The 21,738-nt window shown below is 44.4% G+C and overlaps 2 protein-coding genes across 2 annotated transcripts; one reads left to right on the top strand and one right to left on the bottom strand.

Moving 5' to 3' along the window:
* Positions 1-1,772: 1,772 nt before the first annotated feature.
* On the bottom strand, positions 1,773-21,317 carry ATP23 (ATP23 metallopeptidase and ATP synthase assembly factor homolog). The gene is made up of 6 exons (XM_061131098.1): positions 20,912-21,317; positions 16,457-16,502; positions 15,667-15,748; positions 10,690-10,827; positions 4,004-4,087; positions 1,773-2,231 (listed from the first exon to the last, which is right to left on the bottom strand). The coding sequence occupies exons 1-6, from the start codon at positions 21,096-21,098 to the stop codon at positions 2,028-2,030; spliced, it is 741 nt and encodes a 246-aa protein (XP_060987081.1). The 5' UTR covers positions 21,099-21,317; the 3' UTR covers positions 1,773-2,027.
* On the top strand, positions 13,023-13,669 carry LOC133047686 (large ribosomal subunit protein eL20-like). The gene has a single exon (XM_061131086.1). It carries the CDS (start codon positions 13,071-13,073, stop codon positions 13,599-13,601), a length of 531 nt encoding a protein of 176 aa, XP_060987069.1. The 5' UTR covers positions 13,023-13,070; the 3' UTR covers positions 13,602-13,669.
* Positions 21,318-21,738: the final 421 nt, after the last annotated feature.

Genomic DNA, 21,738 nt, shown 5'->3' on the forward strand with positions numbered 1-21,738 from the left:
ATAAGTAAGGTGAAAAGACAGCCCTCAGATTAGGAGAAAGTAATAGCAAATGAAGCAACAGACAAAAGATTAATCTCAAAAATATAGAAACAACACCTGCAGCTCAATTCCAGAAAAATAAATGACCCAATCAAAAAATGGGCCAAAGAACTAAACAGACATTTCTCCAAAGAAGACATACAGATGGCTAACAAACACATGAAAAGATGCTCAACATCACTCATTATCAGAGAAATGCAAATCAAAACCACAATGAGGTACCATTACACGCCAGTCAGGATGGCTGCTATCCAAAAGTCTATAAGCAATAAGTGCTGGAGAGGGTGTGGAGAAAAGGGAACCCTCTTACCCTGTTGGTGGGAATGCAAACTAGTACAGCCACTATGGAGAACAGTGTGGAGATTCCTTAAAAAACTGGAAATAGAACTGCCATATGACCCAGCAATCCCACTTCTGGGCATATACACCGAGGAAACCAGATCTGAAAGAGACACGTGCACCCCAATGTTCATCACAGCACTGTTTATAATAGCTAGGACATGGAAGCAACCTAGATGCCCATCAGCAGAAGAATGGATAAGGAAGCTGTGGTACATATACACCATGGAATATTACTCAGCCATTAAAAAGAATTCATTTGAATCAGTTCTAATGAGATGGATGAAACTGGAGCCCATTATACAGAGAGAAGTAAGCCAGAAAGATAAAGAACATTACAGCATACTAACGCATATATATGGAATTTAAAAAGATGGTAGTGATAACCCTATGTGCAAAACAGAAAAAGAGACACAGATGTACAGAACAGACTTTTGGACTCTGTGGGAGAAGGCGAGGGTGGGATGTTTCAAGAGAACAGCATGTATATTATCTATAGTGAAACAGATCACCAGCCCAGGTGGGATGCAGGATACAAGTGCTCGGGCCTGATGCACTGGGAAGACCCAGAGGAATCGGGTGGAGGGGGAGGTGGGAGGGGGGATCGGGATGGGGAATACATGTAACTCCATGGCTGATTCATGTCAATGTATGACAAAACCCACTGCAATGTTGTGAAGTAATTAGCCTCTAATTAGCAACTAATAAAAATAAAAAAAAAAGAATAGAGCCTAGAAATGAACCCACACTTATATGGGCAACTAGCCTATGACAAAGGAAGCAAGAATATACACTGAGGAAAAGACAGTCTCAGTGCAATAAATGGTACTGGGAAAACTGAACAACTACATACAAAAAAAAAAAAAAAAAAAATCAACCTGGACTATTTTCTCACACAATGCACAAAAGTAAATTCAAAATGAATTAAAGACTTAAAAGTAACACCTGAAACCACAAAACTTCTAGAGGAAAACATAGGCAGTAAACTCTTTGTCATCACCCTTAGTAATTTTTGTTTTGATATGTTTCCTCAGGCAAGCAAAAGAACAGCAAAAATAAACAAAAGGGACATCAAACTACAAAGCCTTTGCATAACAAAGAAAGCCATCAACAACATGAAAAGGTCACCTACTAAATGGGAGAAGATATTTGCAAACAATATCTGATAAGGGGTTACTTAAAAAAATATACAAAAACTCATACAACTCAACATCAAAAAACAAACAACCTGATTTAAAAATGGGCAGAGGATCCGAATAGACATTTTTCCAGAGAAGACATACACATCACACAAGGGCATACTTCACAGGTTTCATAATCAAATAGTAAAATAATCACATATAATAAAAACAAATCACTATCACAAAAACAAAACACAAGTAATAACAAGTATATTGTAGAAAATTTTAAATGAACAATTTATTTGCTTTATTTACCAACTGGTAAATAAAGATCCAAAGCTACAAAGATACAATGTTTGCCTTTGTGTTTAAGGCAATTTCATTTCTCACCACAGTTACTTTTTCTGATGTTAGAATCAGTGTCTTCTGTGTCTTCCGTGTATTTAATTGATCATTTATGTTTGTCCGCTTAGGAACCATACTTTCTTCATGACCACTGAAGCTCTATAGTATAAAATATCGTTGTCTTCATATATTTGAGTAGTATCGATCCCGGTTTTGAAAGTCTCTATGAGCATATCTTGCATAGGTCTTGTTATGAGGGATCCTTCCAAAAGGTTCATGGTCATTGAAACAAGACTCAAAAACTTCATCAACAGCTTTCTGAGCTACTTCTTTGCTAATGTTCCTAACAGCCAGGATAGAACGAATGGCTCTGTCTCGCACACAAGTCTAAGGAGCAAGAAAGTATAGAGCGTTAATCTTATATGAAAATTTACTCATGAAATAGTAACACTTCACATAATGTCTGAACCACAGTCAAAATTAATTTTCTCTCATGTTATTTTATTAATTTCTACCAGTCCAAAAAATAAAGATTCAATTATGGAGCATGTTTAGCTCAATCTAAAATTATGGAGGTATAAGAAAGATCTCTTCCTCTCCTCCCTTCTTCTTTTCTTTCCTAATGATGATAAGTTCTAGGCAATATCTGCTAAACAGTAACTCCCAATTTGAAAAATCATTAAAAAAGAGTCTATAAATAAGGTTCTGGTTGAACTTTTTTAACTTGAATAAATCTGAAATATACTGCTGTGCTTCTCTCTCTCAATTTTTCACAGCTGACCATCGCTGGACAACTTTTCCTTTGAGAGGGGCATCTCCCCTGGAGGCAACAGGAAACTACACAAAATTTGAAGGTTTTCTAATTTTTCAGCAGGAAAAAAAAAAATCAAACTTTTTTTTGGGCACATGCTATACAAAAGCTAGGACTCCTCTCCCCTGCTCCCACCTATCTTCCATCCTATTGCCAGCTGCATTCATCCACTGCTACTTGCAACCCAAGGTAAAAAGAGGAGGGATTTCTCTTTCAAAGACTCTTGGCCCCGGATCACATTCCTTGAATGCATTAGCCTCTTCTCGGGGATGTGCCGAGGTGTACCCGGCTTCCACTCTTTCCACTGAGTCAGAACACACTGCCCGGTCACATGCTGCCTGAGCCAACTTCACAGCAGAGCAGGGACTGGAGGGCTCAGGAGACGTGTGCTCAGGACGAGTCAGTGCCACAGGTGAGCTCGGCACAGCTTGAAGGCATGACGGCCTTAGCCGAGCAGTCACCCTGCCCAGGCCCCAGGTCTGCCTTCTAACGCCCATTCACTGAGTTCTCGATTGCTCTCAGTTCACTGTGATGTTTCGCCTTCCTCCCCAGAGCTGAGCTGAGTTACTCCACCAAGGACCTTCCTGTTGCTCCAATCCTGTCCTTTCTACATCTGGTCGAAACTGCTCTCCTGATGCCCACGTACGTCACAAATTGGCCCGGCAACCTCTTCCCATAGAGAAGCTCTGACCAGCCTCTCACCTCAGTGTGGACACAGAGCCCCATGGTTACCATGGGAAGAACTGCTCACATCCTTCACCAGTCCGTCAGTTCTAAATTTCTTCTCCCCATGTCCATCTGTGGGTGACCTTAAAAGCTTTCCAGCAGGATTGGTCTTGCCTATGGTTTTCATTTTGTTTTGTTTACAAAATCTCTCAGCTCAGTCCTTCATAATGAAGTCTGTGCCAATCCAAAGCATCGCTGTCACATCACACAGCCTTATGAAGGTGCCCAAATACACACTGCACCAAACTGCAGTCCCTGTTCTGACACGTATTACTTTTTTGTCTCAAGAACAATGATAGTTTGAAAACAGAAGTCCAGGACTGTTAGAAGTAAGACAGGCTGTGATTTCATTTCCATTCATTATCTACCCCCATCCAAAATGACCCCATGCGAGATATCATAGCTCTTTTCACTGCGAAAATCTCCCAGTCACAGAGCTTGCCCATAATTATAAAACATAACTGAATTCCCTCTATTGGCTTAAGTGATAATACATGTTGTGTTCTTTTCAAATAATAGTTCTTTCACATTTCAAATACTAAATGTACTTCTCATTTCTCTATTCATTATTTCCACTCATAGCACTCTTGACAGTTAAGTGATTTCATACGTTAGTTTTTACCTGATGGTGTTGTTTTAATCCAAAATGCAACCTGAATATTTCATTTAAAAGTGAGCAGTCTCCACTAAGGTTAGCAGCTCGAACCTATCACAAGACAGAAGGGAGACAAAAAGAAAGTAAGCACTTGTGCTCTATACCTTTATATCAACTGATTTTTTTTTATTATAAAAGAACATAAAATTGGCATATTTTTCTGAGGACAGAGTATCTATAAGATTTTTTTTAAACTCTATTGACAAGAAGTTCTTAAGTTAAGAAAAAGAGCAGAGGGCGTCCCTGGTGGCTGAGTGCTAAAGAATCCGCTGCCAATGCAGGAGACATGGGTTCGATCCCTTGTCCAAAAAGATCCCACGTGCCGCGGAGCAGCTAATCCCACGCGCCACAATTACTGAGCCTGTGCTCTAGAGCCCAGAAACCGCAACCACCAAGCCCTTGTGCCGTGACTACTAAGGCCCATGCTCTGCAACAAGAGAAGCCACCGCAATGAGAAGCTGGTACGCCGCAAGCAGAGTGTAGCCCCTGCTGGCTGCAGCGAGAGAAAAGACGGCATGGCAACGAAGATCCAGAGCAACCAATAAATAAACAAATAAAGAATTACCGAATTCAGAAAAGCATTTAAAAAAAAAAAGACCAGACATCTATGAGCTATGCTACAAAACACCAAATATACTGAGGGGAATCACCTATTCAAAAGGGATTTTCAAAATGTTTCTCTGGAACCTTAATGACAGAACTAATTTCTGTTCGAACCAAAAGTCAGAGTTGGACTTCTGAATTAAAGATTATGCTCTCTACAGTCTTTACAGATACTCTGTCCTCACTTCTAGAAATGACCAAAAGGACTTCAAGAAAGCATTCTTCCAAAGACCTACAAACTGATTTTCAGTGTGAGCATAAAACAACACATCACTACCTAAGACACTCGGGCACACAAACCTCCCGGTCCTCCCAGCCCAAACCACTAACGCGCTCTCGGACCTTCCCTTAAACCCATGTCCCAGGCCTCCTAGCCCAAACCACTGACGTGCTCTCAGACCTTCCCTGAACCCATGTCCCAGGCCTCCTAGCGCAAACCACTGACGCGCTCTCGGACCTTCCCTGAACCCGTGTCCCAGGCCTCCTAGCCCAAACCACTGACGCGCTCTCGGACCTTCCCTTAAACCCGTGTAAGTTCATGACCTTCCTCCGAGGCCTCAGCTGGCCTATGAAAAATTAGTGGGTACAAGAATCAAGAACATTCCAAACTGTTCATGCTACGAACATGACAGCCTGAAGGTAGTACATATCTTCTAATTTGCTGTATCTTTAAGTTAAGAAGAAGCTTTGTGTGTGTGCTCAGTCGTGTCCGACTCTTTGCAACCCCATGGACTATAGTCTGCCAGGCTCCTGTGTCCATGGAAGTTTCCAGGCAAGAATACTGGAGTGAGTTGCCATTTCCTACTCTGAAAAGCAGCTTTAATATGTGAAATAGTTGTGGAACTACCCACATTCTATAGCCAGCCTGGCCACAATTTTGCTCATTCACTGCAATCAGATGGCCCACTTCTTTTTACTCCTATAATAACATAGCTTCAGTCCTCTGAGGAGCTCAAAGCACTTAACACAGTTTAACTAGCTAACAGGCATTAATTCTTGTAACACCCCAGAGAGAGAGAAATATTCAAAAGCTCAGGTTTCGGTCTTTTTTCCAAATCATATGAGTTATAATCAGACACAGTGAGGCTGCTTATTAATTTCAAGGGAAAGAGAAAATAAGTTATGAAATATAAGCTTGAAATTTATATTAGTTTTTTTTAGCTTCTCAGCACATTGCACTCTTCAATTAATGAAATGCAAGTATGAAATACAAATGTCTTTCTAGGAGCATATATATGTGTATTTCTGAAAGCAATCCAGTCAACATAGGAAGATAATAATATCTTCCTATGTTGTATTTTTCATACTGCTGATGGGGTTCTCAAGGCAAGAATACTGAAGTGGTTTACCATTCCGTTCTCCAGTGAACCATGTTTTGTCAGAACTCTCCACCATGACCCATCTGCCTTGGGTGGCCTAACACCACATGGCTCATGGTTTCATTGAGTTAGACAAGGCTGTGGTCCATGTGATCACTTTGATTAGTTTTCTGTGACTGTAGTTTATATTCTGTCTGCCCTCTGATGGAGAAGGATAAGAGGCTTATGGAAGCTTCCAGATGGGAGAGACTGACTGAGGGGGATACTGCAAGTCTTGTTCTGATGGGCGGGGTCATGCTCAGTAAATCTTTAATCTACTTTTCTGTTTGATGGGTGGGGCTGTGTTCCCTCCCTCTTGTTTGACCTGAGACCAAAACTATGGTGGAGGTAATGAAGGTAATGGAGACCTCCTTCAAAAGGTCCCATGGACGCACTGCCGCGCTCAGTGCCCCCGACCCTGCAGCAGGCCACCGCCAACCACACCTCCGCCAGAGACCCCTGGACACTCACGGGCAAGTCTGGGTCAGCCTCTTGCAGGGTCAGTGCTCCTTTCTCCTGGGTCCTGGTGCACTAGGTTCTGTGTGAGCCTCCAAGATCTGTTTCCCAGTCCTGTGTAAGTCCTGGCGGCTCTGTGGTGGGGTTAATGGAGACCTCCTCCAAGAGGGCTTAAGCCAAACCCAGGTCTGCCTCACCCAGAGCCCCTGCCCCAGCGGCAGGCTGCTGCTGACCTGTACCTCCACAGGACACACTCAAACGTTTAATATCACCTTAAATGATCTGCATAGCTACTAGCAGGCTGCAGATGACAGAAAGGAAATATCTGAAAGCTCAGAGACTGGCGCCAGGCCCCTCACCCACAACATGCATTCTGAGATAACACTAGCATGAGGTGAGTTCTCCCGGGCCACAGAACGATGGACATGAACATTGGAGAAAGGCAGGTTTCCGAGCAAAGCCGTTCAAACACTCGGGGCCAGTCTGAATCAGTCTCTGTGGGTCTCCGGGTGTACACAGCTTTGTTTGAGCCCTGCGCGTGTCTCTGGCAGGTATGGGCTTTGATTTCGCCCCTCCTGCCGTCTAGCAGGAGCTTCTCCTTTGCCCTTGGACATGGGGCATGTTTTTTTGGTGGGCATTCTCCTATCGACAGTTGTTCAGCAGCAAGTTGCAATTTTGGAGTTCTCACAGAAGATAAGCACACGTCCTTCTACTCTGCCATCAAAGATAGGCAAAAAGATAGGACACTGAAAGAGGAACTCCCCAGGTTGGCAGGTGTCCATATGCTACTGGAGAACAGTGGAGAAATAACTCCAGAAAGAATGAAGAGATGGAGCCAAAGAAAAATAACACACAGTTGTGAATGTGACTGGTGATGGAAGTAAAGTCTAATGCTGTAAAGACCAATATTGCATAGGAACCTGGAATGTTAGGTCCATGAATCAAGGCAAATTGGAAGTGGTCAAACAGGAGATGGCAAGAGTGAACATCAATATTTTAGCAATCAGTGAACTAAAATGGACTGGAATGGGTGACTTTAACTCAGATGACCATTATATCCACTACTGTGGGCAAGAATCCCTTAGAAGAAATGGAGTAGCCTTTACAGTCAACGAAAGAGTCCAAAATGCAGTACTTGGATGCAATCTCAAAAACGACAAAATGATCTCTGTTCGTTTCCAAGGCAAACCATTCAATACCATAGTAATCCAAGTCTATGCCCCAACCAGTAATGCCAAAGAACCTGAAGTTGAACGGTTCTATGAAGACCTACAAGACCTTCTAGAACTAACACCCAAAAAAATGTCCTTTTCATTATAGGGAACTGGAACGCAAAAGTAGGAAGTCAAGAGATATCTGGAGTAACAGGCAAATTTGGCCTTGGAGTACAGAATGAAGCAGGACAAAGGCTAACAGAGTTTTGCCAAGAGAATGCACCCTCTTCCAACAACACAAGAGAAGATTCTACACATGGACATCACCAGATGGTCAATACCGAAATCAGATTGATTATATTCTTTGCAGCCAAAGATGGAGAAGCTCTATACAGTCAGCGAAACCAAGACTGGGAGCTGACTGTGGCTCAGATCATGAGCTCCTTATTGCCAAATTCAGACTGAAATTGAAGAAAGTAGGAAAAACCACTAGACCATTCACGTATGACCTAAATCAAATCCCTATACAGTGGGAGTGACAAATAGATTCAAGGGATTGGATCTGATAGACAGAGTGCCTGAAGAACTCCGGATGGAGGTTTGTGACATTGTACAGGAGGCAGTGATCAAGACCACCCCCAAGAAAAAGAAATGCAAAAAGGCAAAATGGTTGTCTGAGGAGGCCTTACAAATAGCTGAGAAAAGAAAAGAAGCTAAAGGCAAAGGAGAAAAGGAAAGATAAAACCATTTCAATGCAGAGTTCCAAAGAATGGCAAGGAGAGATAAGAAAGCCTTCCTCAGTGATCAGTGCAAAGAAACAGAGGAAAACAATAGAATGGGAAAGACTAGAGATCTCTTCAAGAAAATTAGACATACCAAGGGAACATTTCATGCAAAGATGGGCTCAATAAAGGACAGAAATGGTATGAACCTAACAGAAGCAGAAGATTTAAGAAGTGGCAAGAATACACAGAAGAACTATACAAAAAAGATCTTCATGACCCAGATAACCATGATGGTGTGATCACTCACCTAGAGCCAGATATCCTGAAATGCAAAGTCAAGTGGGCCTTAGGAAGCATCATTACAAACAAAGCTAGTGGAGGTGATGGAATTCCAGTTGAGCTATTTCAAATCCTGAAAGATGATGCTGTGTAAGTGCTGCATTCAATATGCCAGCAAATTTGGAAAACTCAGCAGTGGTCACAAGACTGGAAGAGGTCAGTTTTCATTCCAATTGCAAAGAAAGGCAATGCCAAAGAATGCTCAAACTACTGCACAATTGCACTCATCTCACATGCTAGCAAAGTAATGCTCAAAATCCTCCAAGCCAGGCTTCAAAAGTACATGAACCCTGAACTTCCAGATGCTCAAGCTGGATTCAGAAGAGGCAGAGGAACCAGAGATCAAATTGCAAATATCCACTGGATCATAGAAAAAGCAAGAGAGTTCCAGAAAAACATCTATTTCTACTTTACTGACTACGCCAAATCCTTTGACTGTATGGATCACAACAAACTGGAAAATTCTTAAAGAGATGGGAATACCAGACCACCTGACCTGTCTCCTGAGAAATCTGTATGCAGGTCAGGAAGCAACAGTTAGAACTGCACATGGAACAGACTGGTTCCAAATCAGGAAAGGAGTACATCAAGGCTGTATATTGTCACCCTGATTATTTAACTTATATGCAGAGTACATCATGAGGAATGCTGGGCTGGATGAAGCACAACCTGGAATCAAGATTGCTGAGAAATATCAGTAACCTCAGATATGCAGATGACACCATCTTTATGGCAAAAAGTGAAGAAGAACTAAAGAGCCTCTCGAAAGTGAAAGAGGAGAGTGAAAAAGTTGGCTTAGAATTCAACATTCAGAAAACTAAGATCATGGCATCGGGTCCCATCACTTCATGGCAAATAGATGGGGCAACAATGGAAACAGAGATTTTATTTTGAGGGGCTCCAAAATCACTGCAGATGGTGACTGCAGCCATAAAATTAAAAGACGCTTGCTCCTTGGAAGAAAAGCTATGACTAACCTAGACAGCATATTAAAAAGCAGAGACATTACTTTTGCCAACAAGGGTCCATCTAGTCAAACCCATGGTTTTTCCAACAGTCATGTATGGATGTGAGAGTTGGACTACAAAGAAAGCTGAGCACCGAAGAATTGATGCTTTTGAACTGTGGTGTTGGAGAAGACTCTTGAGAGTCCCCTGGACTGCAAGGAGATCCAACCAGTCCATCCTAAAGAAGATCAGTCCTGGGTGTTCATTGGAAGGACTGATGCTGAAGCTGAAACTCCAATACTTTGGCCACCTGATGCGAAGAACTGACTCATTGGGAAAGACCCTGATGCTGGGAGGGATTGGGGGCAGGAGGAGAAGGGGGCGACAGAGGATGAGATGGCTGGATGGCATCTCCGACTCGATGGACATGAGTTTGAGTAAACTCCAGGACTTGGTGATAGACAGGGAGGCCTGGCGTGCTGCAGTCCATGGGGTCACAAAGAATCGGACACGACTGAGTGACTGAACCAATGTTGTATTTTTGAAATGAACTGTTTTATTCCAGGGAAAGCTAGCAATTTTACCTGTGGAAGGCAGCACAGCAAACCCATCAAGAACCTTGATTGTAATCTTGCCTCTGCCACTTACTAACTATGGTATCTAAACAACTGCCTCACGTTTCACATAAATAAAATGGGAATAACAGTATCTACACCTCAAGGGATTGTTGTGAAGGTTAAATAAGAATCCACAAACAGAACAGTGTTAGGCACACAGCCCTCAGTAAATGTTTATATAAATTTTATGATATAGAAAATGTTTATTCCACAGGAAAAACCATTTTTTTGTATTATAATTAGTCACAGTCATGTAATAGTCAAATCAGTATTATTAGGATTTAAAGGTTATATTTAAGACAAAAATTGTATTCGATAGTTGGAAACAGAAATCGAAGACTAACATGGAATTATGACAAGAAAACAAAGATGTTTAAATAAATCATACTTGAATAAAATGTTCAAACACACAATGTCAGGCTTGGGGGTAAGTATCTTCTACAGCAGAACTTACCTCAGAGCAGGCCAAGTGTCTGACACTGGTGAACCAGTTGACGTGAGCACGGCAGTGATCGAAGGCGTGAATGAGCTCATGGGTGACCACTCTATTCATATGGGCCTGATTACGGATGTTATTCTGGCACAGAACAATCTAAGAGGCACCAAAGGGACAGAAGTTCAGTTACATCTAAGAGCGACTCTCCTTGCGTGTAAGAGTCCACCTTCACTCTCCCCGAGAGGGCGCAGTGCATGGGAGGCCTCACCTCCTCCTCTCCATGGAGCCCACACCCTCCCCACCATCGAGGCCCAGCCTTCTCCATACACGCCAGGGAGCCTTCCCCAGGCTCCCCTCTCCTTGGACTGCAGAGCACTTCGTTTAAGGACCTTTATTCACGTACCACCCTCGCTGGGTGGACTGCACCAGCCTGTCTTGAATGCTACCGTCTCAATAGTATTTAAGCGTAGTCCTTGGAATGAAGCAGAGATTCAAATTCCAGCCCCACACCTTACTAAGTCAGTGACCTTGGGCAAGTTAAGTGACCTTGGGCAAGTTTCTTAAGCTTTCTGTGCCTCAGTTTCCTCAACTATTAAAAGGAGATGACTTACATTACCTACCTCATAGAACTGTGAGAATTAAATGAGAATATATGTAAAAGGCTTCTTATCAAGTTTATGAATGAGCAATGAATCAACAATGCATGACCACACTGTCCCATTCTACTAGAATTGCCGGGAAAAGTCCTCGGAAAGACCTTCAGAAAGAAGTGCAAAAAGCCAACAGCACACTGAACGGGAGGACCCTATAAGAATAACAAAGACATGAGGGGTCCTAATAATAATAGTTTCTACTTACTCCGTACTTACTAAGTGCCAGACACCAGGACATGTCCCAGGTATTTTATATACGTTCATTCAACATTCATTTATTCAACTAGTATTTATCAAGACCTATTTACAGGCTACAAATGGAGATAGAAATTAATCAAATATTTACCAAAATGTCTGAGCACATGCAATAACAGTTGCTGTGAGTACGTACAATGATCTGCAGAGTTGGGAAATGGTTCTCTGCAGAAGGAATGTTAAAACTGGGATCTAATGGATGGATGAACAGGAGTTAAATTTGAGGAGAGGGGAAGGGAGCGTTCCAGAGAGAGAATAACACGTGCAAAGGGTAGGGGGAGGGTTGAAGGACAGGAATGTCTGAGAAGGTGAAGGTAGGCCTATAGGACTGAAGCACAAAGTTGGAGGTGGTAGGCATGAGGTAGGGCTGGTGAGGTCATCAGGGCCAAGTCACGCTTTATGCCGACAGCAGTGGGAAGTCGCTGAAAGGGAACAGTGAAACGGGGGTGGGTTATTTTGCTTTCATCCTTTTGACCACAGTCGGAAAAACAGGCATAAGATGATCCAAACTGGATGCAGAGAGACTAACCAAATGAGAATAAAGTATTCTAGGCAAGAGATAATAGTGCCCGAGCCAGGGTGGTGGGAGCCTAAAAGGTATTTAGGAGGTAGACTGTGCAAAATTTGGTGCTGGATAGAAAATGAGAAGGGCATCAGAGGGATCAAGGATGATCCCTAAAGTTCTAGCTTGCATAATAGGATGGATGGTGGTACCATTACTGAGATATGCAAAACTAAAAGACCAGGTTGGGTGGAGATGGAGGATGATAAAAATCATCAGCTTGAATTTGGACATGTCAGAGATGTCCTCAGGTCTCAGGTCTGAGATGCCTTTAAAACTCCCAAGTGTAGGCGTGCAGTGAACACATGGCTCTGGATGTGGAATTCAAGACAGAGTTCTGACCTAGCAAAGCAAATTAGATCGCCTCGGCAGAGTGCTGGAAAGGAAAGAAGGGGTTGTAACACTCTGGATTAAGGGACTTCAACATTTAAGGGCTGGTACAGGAAGCTGAGCTACCAAAGGAGCAACTGCAGGAGTGCTGCATGCCGGAAACCACGGCCAGAAAGTGGCATTAGCTGCTCAAGTCAAGGGAATGCATGAGATATGAGCCAGCAATCCTCTCCAGGCAGAGACCCTGCGGTAACCCCTGCCTGTGTGTGCTTCAGGAGAGGAGGTGAAGAATTCACAGCAGCATTGCTTATAATAATAACACTGGAAATGACATTAGAGGGAGTAAACTCTACTACAAATGTCCAATGGAATAATATACACAACAGTGCATATTATACACAACAGTGAATAATATACACAACAGGGATGCATACAAGACAGAAGAACCTCCCAATGTCGCACAAAAGAATTAAATTACATAGGACTACATCTGGCATAATTTCATAAAATGACAGAGTATTACCTATGACCCCAAGTATATATAAAGCTTAAAAACAGGCAACAAAGTCGAGGGTGGCGGCGGTCGTGGGTAGAGCGCCATGAAGGCCTCAGGGACGCTTCGAGAGTATAAGGTGGTGGGGCGCTGCCTGCCGACCCCCAAATGCCGTACGCCGCCCCTCTATCGCATGAGGATTTTTGCGCCTAATCATGTTGTTGCCAAGTCCCGCTTCTGGTACTTTGTGTCTCAGTTGAAGAAGATGAAGAAATCCTCGGGGGACATCGTCTACTGTGGACAGGTGTTCGAGAAATCTCCCCTGCCAGTGAAGAACTTCGGCATCTGGCTACGCTATGACTCCCGCAGTGGCACGCACAACATGTACCGGGAGTACCGGGACCTGACCACCGCCGGCGCCGTCACCCAGTGCTACCGAGACATGGGTGCCCGGCACCGAGCCCGGGCCCACTCAATCCAGATCATGAAGGTGGAGGAGATCGCAGCCAGCAAGTGCCGCCGACCAGCGGTCAAGCAGTTCCACGACTCCAAGATCAAGTTCCCACTGCCCCACCGCGTCCTCCGTCGCCAGCACAAGCCACGCTTCACCACCAAGAGGCCCAACACCTTCTTTTAGGTGCAGGCCCTCTGTCCCCGGGTCTGCCCAAATAAAACTTAATGGGAAAACCAAAAAAAAAAAAAAAACAGGCAACAAAGGACTTTCCTGGTGGTCCAGTGGCTAAGACTCCACGCTCCCAGTGCAGGGTTCTGGGGTTCAATCCCTGGTCAGGGAGCTAGATCCCACATTCCACAACCAAAGGTTTTACATGCCGTAACTAAAGATCCCGCATTTTGCAATGAAGATGAAAGAAAGATCTCACTTACCACAACTAAGACCTGGTGCAGCCAAATAAATAAATTTTTTTAAAACTTTTTTAAAGGCAGGCAACTACATAGCACATTTTCTGACTGTGTGCATAGATGTTAAAACCATTCAGGCAAGCAGGGAATGATTATTACGAAAGTCAAAAATTAGGAAGGGGGGCTATGATCCAAGAAGGGGCACACAGGCTTCTAAAGTCCCAGCAGGGTTTTGTTTCTCAAATCTGTGTGGTAGTTACACAGATGTTCATTTTATTATTATGACTGAACACATACATATAGGTTTGTTATTCTTCTGCATGAATGAGATACTTCACAACAAAAATTTTAATTAAAAAGAAAAGAGTTCCCAACTGTGTATAACACTGCTGAGAAATAAGATGAAGATTCAAAATGTGCACTCTTATTTAACCCCAAAAGGGAATGAACTCACCAGGACCCACCTGGAGAGCTATAGGTGTCACAGTTATCAATTTACAAAAGAGGAATGGATAAGAAAACTGTGATACATATACACAATGGAATATTACTAGCCATTAAAAAGAATGCATTTGAATCAGTTCTAAAGAGGCGGATGAAACTGGAGTCTATTATACAGAGTGAAGTAAGTCAGAAAGAAAAATACCAATACAGTCTACTGATGCATATATATGGAATTTAGAAAGATGGTAACAATGACCCTACATGTGAGACAGCAAAAGAGACACAAATGTAAAGAACAGTCTTTTGGACTCTGTGGGAGAAGGCGAGGGTGGGATGATTTGAAAGAATAGCATTGAAACATGTATATTATCATCTATGAAACAGATCACCGGTCCAGGTTTGATGCATGAGGCAGGGTGCTCAGGGCTGGTGCACTGGGATGACCCAGAGGGATGGGATGGGGAGGGAGGTGGGAGGGGGTTCAGCATGGGGAATACATGTGCACCCACGGCTGATTCATGTCAGTGTATGGCAAAAACCACTACAATATTGTAAAGTAATCAGCCTCCAATTAAAAGAAATTAATTAATTTTTTTTTAATTTACAAATGAGGAAACTGAGAATAAAATGAATAACTTGCCCAAGCCCCACAGCTAATAAGCAGGGGAATAAGGATTTGAACTCAAAGTCTATCTGACTCCAAAACTCAGACACCTCACCCCTCTGCTATGTTGCTCTTTCCCATGATTTCCCTGAAACAGCTATAAATAACCAAAATACACATAACATCCCCTAGCAGGAAACAATTAAATGTAGTTAAATGTGTGTTATATATTCATGATGGAATCAGTGACGTCCAACACTTATATCTACCCTCATGACATGACATATCCATCTACCACCTCGAGACTCTGTCAGAAACCCCCACTGACTTAAAACTAACATGTGTTGGCTTGAGTGTACTTTACAAGAGAAATCTCATTTAATTCTCATAACCATTCTGTGAGATAAATACAATCGTTACCCATATTTTACAGATGAGAAAACTCGCTCCCCTCATCAAAAATTCTCAAAAATGCATCACTTCCCACTGTGTAAAGATGAAACTCTTTATCCTGACATTCAAAGCCTCCCACATACAGCAGCGGTACCACACAACATCCCCCCGGGAACCACACCACCTCCAGGAGTGTAACCTGCCTCAAATCCTGTCACTGTCTGCATTCGGCTTGTCTCCCCTGTGAGACGTTAGGACCTCAAGGGTCAGAATCGCGACTAACGCATTTTTTTTTTTAATCCCACACAAAGTCTACCCAGCAGAATGCCTGGCACGTGGAAGGCACTCAGCAAACACGAGGAGAACTGCAGGAAAGAAAATGACTTGGTAAAACGCCTACCTGAGAAACTGCAGCGTCAAAACCTCCACTGACATTTCCGTTACAGTCTTCACAAGCAAAGTGTCTGTCTTTGTTAACAGCACTGGAAGGCAAGAACAGATTAGAGAGACAACGTCCAGAAGCAGTGTCCATGGGGCACAGCCCTGGGCCAGGAGACCCGGATCATCCATATCTCCACCACGGCCACCCAGGACACCTCGGGAAAGCAACTGAACACCTTCAGCATTTAGTCCTCTCATCTGTAGAAGGGGCAACTGTCTTTGCAAAATCGATCCCAGTTCAAATGCTACCCGTGAGTCCATAAGGCACTGGCTTGACTAACGAAGACTGCACTGGAAATACGCTGGAGTTTCTGCCCTTGGGCCAGAATGTTAAGAAGGGGAGCTCAGAAGTCACTTTTTCTGATCCCCTCAATGTTGAACGACACCTGGAAGGCTACCGAATGCATAACAAACTGAGACTTCTTCTCCATGAAGGATAATGCTGAGACTGGCATAGTGGAAAAACCAGGTTTGGTAGTTAGTTACGAGAAAGATGTTAAGTACTGTCTTTACTAAACACCTGAGGCAAATGGTGGAGCCAGAGATGTGGAGTTAGGGCAGAAGAGGTCCGGAGAGAAGAAGGCCTGCCTAGAGAGAATGCAGCCGGCCACCACCTACCACATGGAAAGGGCTCTGCGGCCTGAGTGAAAAACCTGAAGAGGTTCCAGTTTGTGGGGGGCGGGGGAGGAAGGGGTGGCCTGTTTTCAGCAGTCAGAATATAGAGGAGCACTTTAAAAAGATTTACTTACCAGCCTGAATGCTTCATGGCATCAAGCAGAAGTTTGACATATGGATCTAGAAAGACATTGATTCAATTACATAATGGTAATTGGAAAATAAACAGCAGCAATTAAATTATCCAAATATTATAAAAGAAGATATTATAAAAGAAAAAAATACCTCTCAAATCTTAGTGAAATAGAAAAAAAAATCTTAGTGAAATACTACTATCTAATTTTAAGTCATACTAATTAGTAATAATTTTAAGTAATACTAATATCTTAAAATTGATTAAAAATGAATACAAAAAGATAAGCTTAAATTAACATAAAAGCAAGTCTTTAATGAAACACTGACAGAAATACCAAAATGTACCACCAAACATCTTAGATAATATCAAATATGTTTCTCAGTTAAATGATCAAACTCAATGTGTTAAAGATGTACCGAAAGCCTGAGGGAATGTACATGAACAAGATATACCAGCATGACTGTGGTCACAGCCACAGAGCACCAGATCAGAGGAAGGCAGTACATGGCCCCGCTGAGGTCGGCCTCATCTGTACACAGCCTCCCATTCTGAGCACCACTCCCTAAACAGGACCCGCCCGCCCAGGCTGTTCCCCAGGGGAAGCTGACTGCAACAGCGCAGGGCTACGTTCCACAGGAAGCAAGAAAGGGATCTGTAGACTTGGAAAGGAGAAAGAAGCTAACTGCTGGCCAACGGGCACAGGCAAAGATGACCAACATCTCCAGTTATTGAAGAAATGCAAATCAAAACTACAATGAGATATCACCTCACACCGGTCAGAATGGCTATCATCCAAAAATCCACAAACAACAGAGGTGGAGAGGGTGTGGAGGAAAGGGAACCCTCCCGCACTTTACGGGAATGTAAATTGCTACAGCTGGGACGGAGAACAGTACAGACGTTCCTTAAAACACTAAAAACAGAGCTACCACATGACCCTGCAATCCCACTCCAGGGCATACATCTGGAGAAAACCATGTTCCGAACGGATACATGCACCCTAGCGTTCTCTGTAGCTCTGTTCCCAAGAGCCAAGACGTGGAAGCAACCTAAAGGTCCACGGACAGGGGAATGGATAGAGAAGATGTGGTGCATACACACAGCGGAATATTACTCGGCCACTAAAAAGAATGAAATAACGCCATTTGCAGCGACACAGATGGACCAAGAGAGTGTCACACTGAGCGAAGTGAGTCAGAGAAGGAGAAACATCATATGACATCCCTTACATATGGAATCTAAAAGGAAAGGATACAAATGAACTTAAACAGAGACCCACAGACAGAAAACAAAGTTATGGTTGCCGGGCAGAGTGGGGGTGTGGGGAGGGATAGTTGGGGACTCTGGGAAGGTCATGTACACATGACTATATTTAAAATGGATAGCCGACAAAAACCTACTGTACAGCACATGGAACTCTGCTCACTGTTACTTGCCAGCTTGGATGGGAGGGGAGTTTGGAGGAGAATGGATACATGTATATGGATGGCTGAGTCCCTGTGCTGGCCACCAGAAATTATTGCAACATTGTTCATTGGCTATACCTCAAGATAAAAAGTTTAAAGTTAAAAAAAAAAAAAAAAAAGATCTAACTAAGGCCCCAATAATTTCAAGTATCTGAAGAGGTGTCGTGTGGGCATAGATTCTGCCAACATTTCTTCAGAAAGCAGAACAAGGACCAAAGGGCAGAAGTTACATGGGGCACATTTCAACTCGGCATGAGAAACGGTTTTTCCAACAATTACAGCAGTCGATACAAGAGCCTGGTAGCCTCAAAGGGCTTCAGAGAGAACCTGTTCCAACAGAGCTCTAAAACACTCTGGTCAATTGATGGCACAGAGGTTTCTGGTCAGTGATGGGGGTGAAAAGGCCTAGACAACTCCGGAGCCCCCCACCACCACTTCTAAGAATCTATGAGCCTGTTAAAATTACAGGAAAATATAAGGAACCCAGGTGCCTCTAACATCAACTTTTCACAGAGATGTCCTGTCTGGGAATACAAATGCACAGCAAATTACATGACATAAGCAAAAAAAAAAAAAGAAAGAAGAAGAAGATATTAAGGTTTGCAAATGCTGAAAGCAAAAACAGTTGAGTAAAAGTATTGTTGGATGAGAAAGTTAAGTACTGGTTACTGCTTTTCTAACCTGACTCCTCTTAAAGAGTGTTAACAGTAAAACTATTATTAATAAACACTACTTAGTGTATATCAGTCACCATACCAAATGCATTATTACTGAAGCAACTGAGAGTTTTACAGAGCTGAAACGGGTTCAAAAGTCTAGTGTACTCTTTAAAAAAGAAAATGCTGGGAGTACATTGGTTTGGTTCTTCAAAGAAGGACCTGCAGTATTTAGAATGGATGTGCTTTGGAGAAAAATAAAACAAACGTCTCCCTTGAGGCCTGATCTCTTTCAGCACATCCGTCCCAGGGACAGGATTTTAAAGCTGCAGGCTGATGCTTTAATAAACTAACAGGTTCTCCAGCAGCTTACCCCGTGGAAGGTTGAAGCGGGTTCATTCCTACTGGGACTCAAGTTCAGCACCTGGCCCTTCTCACTTCCTATCTCAGCTCTTCCTCCGCTTTTCGGCTCTTCCACTGTAAGAACAGCTACAGCTTCTTTATTCAGCTCCTGATACCCTGGCACTTTACACTTATAAAACCTATTCCTCACAACAACCCTAACAGAGGTACTTTCACCCCTTCCCAACTCCCTTTTCCTTTCCCTGATAAAGACAGACGGGATCAGAGAGTTAAATCACTCTTCCATATGTAACAAGGAAAGGGATCAAAATTTAAACCCATGTCTAAATCTGCAGCCCATGTCCTTTCCATCGCATTCCACTTTGGAACATTTTAAAGGCAGGGTCCCAACTACTCTCTGTATTTGCCCAAAGCAGAATCTAGGAGGCATTTGATACATATTTGCAAAGTAAATACAATGTCATCATTCCCCTCTACTCCCCTTTCCCCTCCCCTGATTCCCGGAGATGCAGGTATACTCAAGAAGGATGGAAGACTCACGGAGTGGTTGACTTTTGAACTGTCACTGGCCAGCTATGAAACAGTAATCTTATTTGGGGACAAACAAGTTTGTCTTTGATTCTCTTAATGTATCTAAAGTAAACTTGGGAAGTCTAGGGCCTTGTAAAAAAGTTAAGAAATCTCTAGTGCAATGTCCCTGGATTTAGAAACTGGCCAGCAGACGGTGTCCCTATATAACCCGCATCAATGGTTCTTAACCTTTTCAGGGTCATGGGCATCTCAGAACATCATGGGGCTATGAACTCTCTCCCCAGAAAGATGCCCTTAGGAGCATACAAACAGGAGTTTCACAGTCCGTGTCAGAAGTTTCCACACTCTGAAGCCCATCCGTGTATGAAGGTTAACAACCCTTTTCAACAAAGAGTAGGACTGCAAAACTGTCTTTGCACTGCCAGCAGCAATGAACAGGGCGGGGCAAAACCCTTAAAGAAGGACAGAGCTGTTGTGGACATGACATAAAATGGTTAGAACCAGTCAGGTCCAAGACGGCAGAAGATCCAACTTTCAGTAGATCTTGAGCCTTATTATACGCTCATTTTAATTTATCAGCATGCTAAATGACACATTGCACACCAGTTCCAAAGCTAACCACAAAAGGCCAAACAGTGGGCTCTGGCCCAAATCCTGGAAATCCACACCCCCGTCTCCAAAAGAGCTGGAATAATCCTCCTACTCATTAGCCTATGAAACTACCTAGCCCATAAAAACCAACCAGTCCATATACCCAGGCCACCCTCACCGCCTGAGACAGACTGCCTTCTGTCTAAGGAACGTGGATCTCCCAGGGCCTCCCACCTCTGAGACAGCCCACACTGTACGCAGTTTGTGTCTCTCTCAATAAACCTACTTCTTACCTATCATTTTGCCTCCTGCTCAATTCCTACTGCAGTGAGACATAAAGAACCTGAACTTCCTGAGACCAGGTGTGCGATTTCAATTAAAAGACAGCAGGTTCGGGTCCCAGCCTGCAGGGCTCAAGTCCCAATCTGAGTTTTAGCTGGGTTCAAATCCCACCTGAGGTGCGCGGTTTCAGCAAGTATGCTTTAATTAACGTAGCTCTTTAAAACTCCGCTTCACCGGGACTCTCCAGTCCCCATATAACTGCACAATTTACCTATGAAATGAGAGGATCTGTCAGAATGTGACGGAAAGGGCTAACTCCTAACCCGACTCCTCTTTCACGCCACAGGCAAAAGTCGTCCTGAAGGGGGTCTCAGCGCCTTCCCTGATCGAAACTGAGGCCCAGCCCCCCACAGGCACCCCACGATGCCGAATCTGCCCTAACCCTGCCCTTGGGGCCAGAACCCGGCCCCCGCCACACCTGGGCCGCACCCGGAGGCCCCTCCCTGCCCGCCGGGGCTCAGACGCCAACCCGCAGACGCCCGGCCCCCGGGTCACGGCTCCTACTTGTCGCCAACGTCTTCAAGAGCATACGCTGGCACTTCTGGTTGTTGGTGAGGAAACTGGAGAGGAAGCCTTGCGGTGGCGTCTGCTGAGCCGGCCGCTCGGGGAAGACTTGGCACCCGACGTGCTGCCGCGGCAGCGGCTCCCCCGCCACGGGGCCCGGCTCGCGCTCATCCGGAGCCTCTGCCATGCCGCCCACAGACTTCGCCGCGGCTTCTTCCTCCCGCTTCGGGCGGCGGAGGGTGAGAGGGGGAAAGGTAACCTCCCTCCCACCGCCCAGGCCCTCCCTCTGCCAGGCCGAACCCGCGCCAGCCCGGCCGCCGTCGCTGGGCGGGGCCAAGGACGTTCAGTCGCCGGGGTCTGCAACCCCGGACACTGACCGAGTGCGGGGCAAGAAGCGCGGGGAAGGGCGACGGCAACGGGGCGGGGCGGCGGCTGCTGGGCGGGGCGACGGCTGCTGGGCGGGGCTAGAGGGGCGGGGCCAGGGGCCCGCTGGCTGAGCAGACCTGTACCCCCGCAGAATGCAGCCGGCCGGCTGGGGGCTTCGCCGCTGCGCCTCGGCCTGCTTGTGCGGTCTCCACAAGCCTTGCTCCGCAGCCCCGCTTCCTCGGGCACACTCCTTCCTTACCTCCTGACCAGTGCTGGCCATTAAATACTCCTCTCCCCCTGAAGGTTTTTGCCATCTTCCCACTCCCGGCTCTGTCCACCAGCAGGCTAACTGCAGTCTCTGGTCCACCTCTCTCTTGACGCCCCAAGCCATATTGAAAGCACTGTTTCCTGGAAACGTTTGAAAACTGCAATTATAACGACTGGTCGCGCTAAAATCCTCA

The sequence above is a fragment of the Dama dama genome, chromosome 3 (assembly GCF_033118175.1).
Source record: "Dama dama isolate Ldn47 chromosome 3, ASM3311817v1, whole genome shotgun sequence".
Classification (NCBI taxonomy): Eukaryota; Metazoa; Chordata; class Mammalia; order Artiodactyla; family Cervidae; genus Dama; species Dama dama.

What these genes read in the sequence shown, in the direction of transcription:
- LOC133047686 (XM_061131086.1), top strand. Translation starts at nt 13,071, where the DNA reads ATGAAGGCCTCAGGGACGCTTCGAGAGTATAAGGTGGTGGGGCGCTGC.
- ATP23 (XM_061131098.1), bottom strand. Translation starts at nt 21,098, where the DNA reads ATGGCAGAGGCTCCGGATGAGCGCGAGCCGGGCCCCGTGGCGGGGGAG. An exon ending in CTTGAAGACGTTGGCGACAA is followed by an intron (nt 16,503 to 20,911) that starts GTAGGAGCCGTG and finishes ATGTCTTTCTAG; the next exon opens with ATCCATATGTCAAACTTCTG. An exon ending in TTGACGCTGCAGTTTCTCAG is followed by an intron (nt 10,828 to 15,666) that starts GTAGGCGTTTTA and finishes GGTGCCTCTTAG; the next exon opens with ATTGTTCTGTGCCAGAATAA.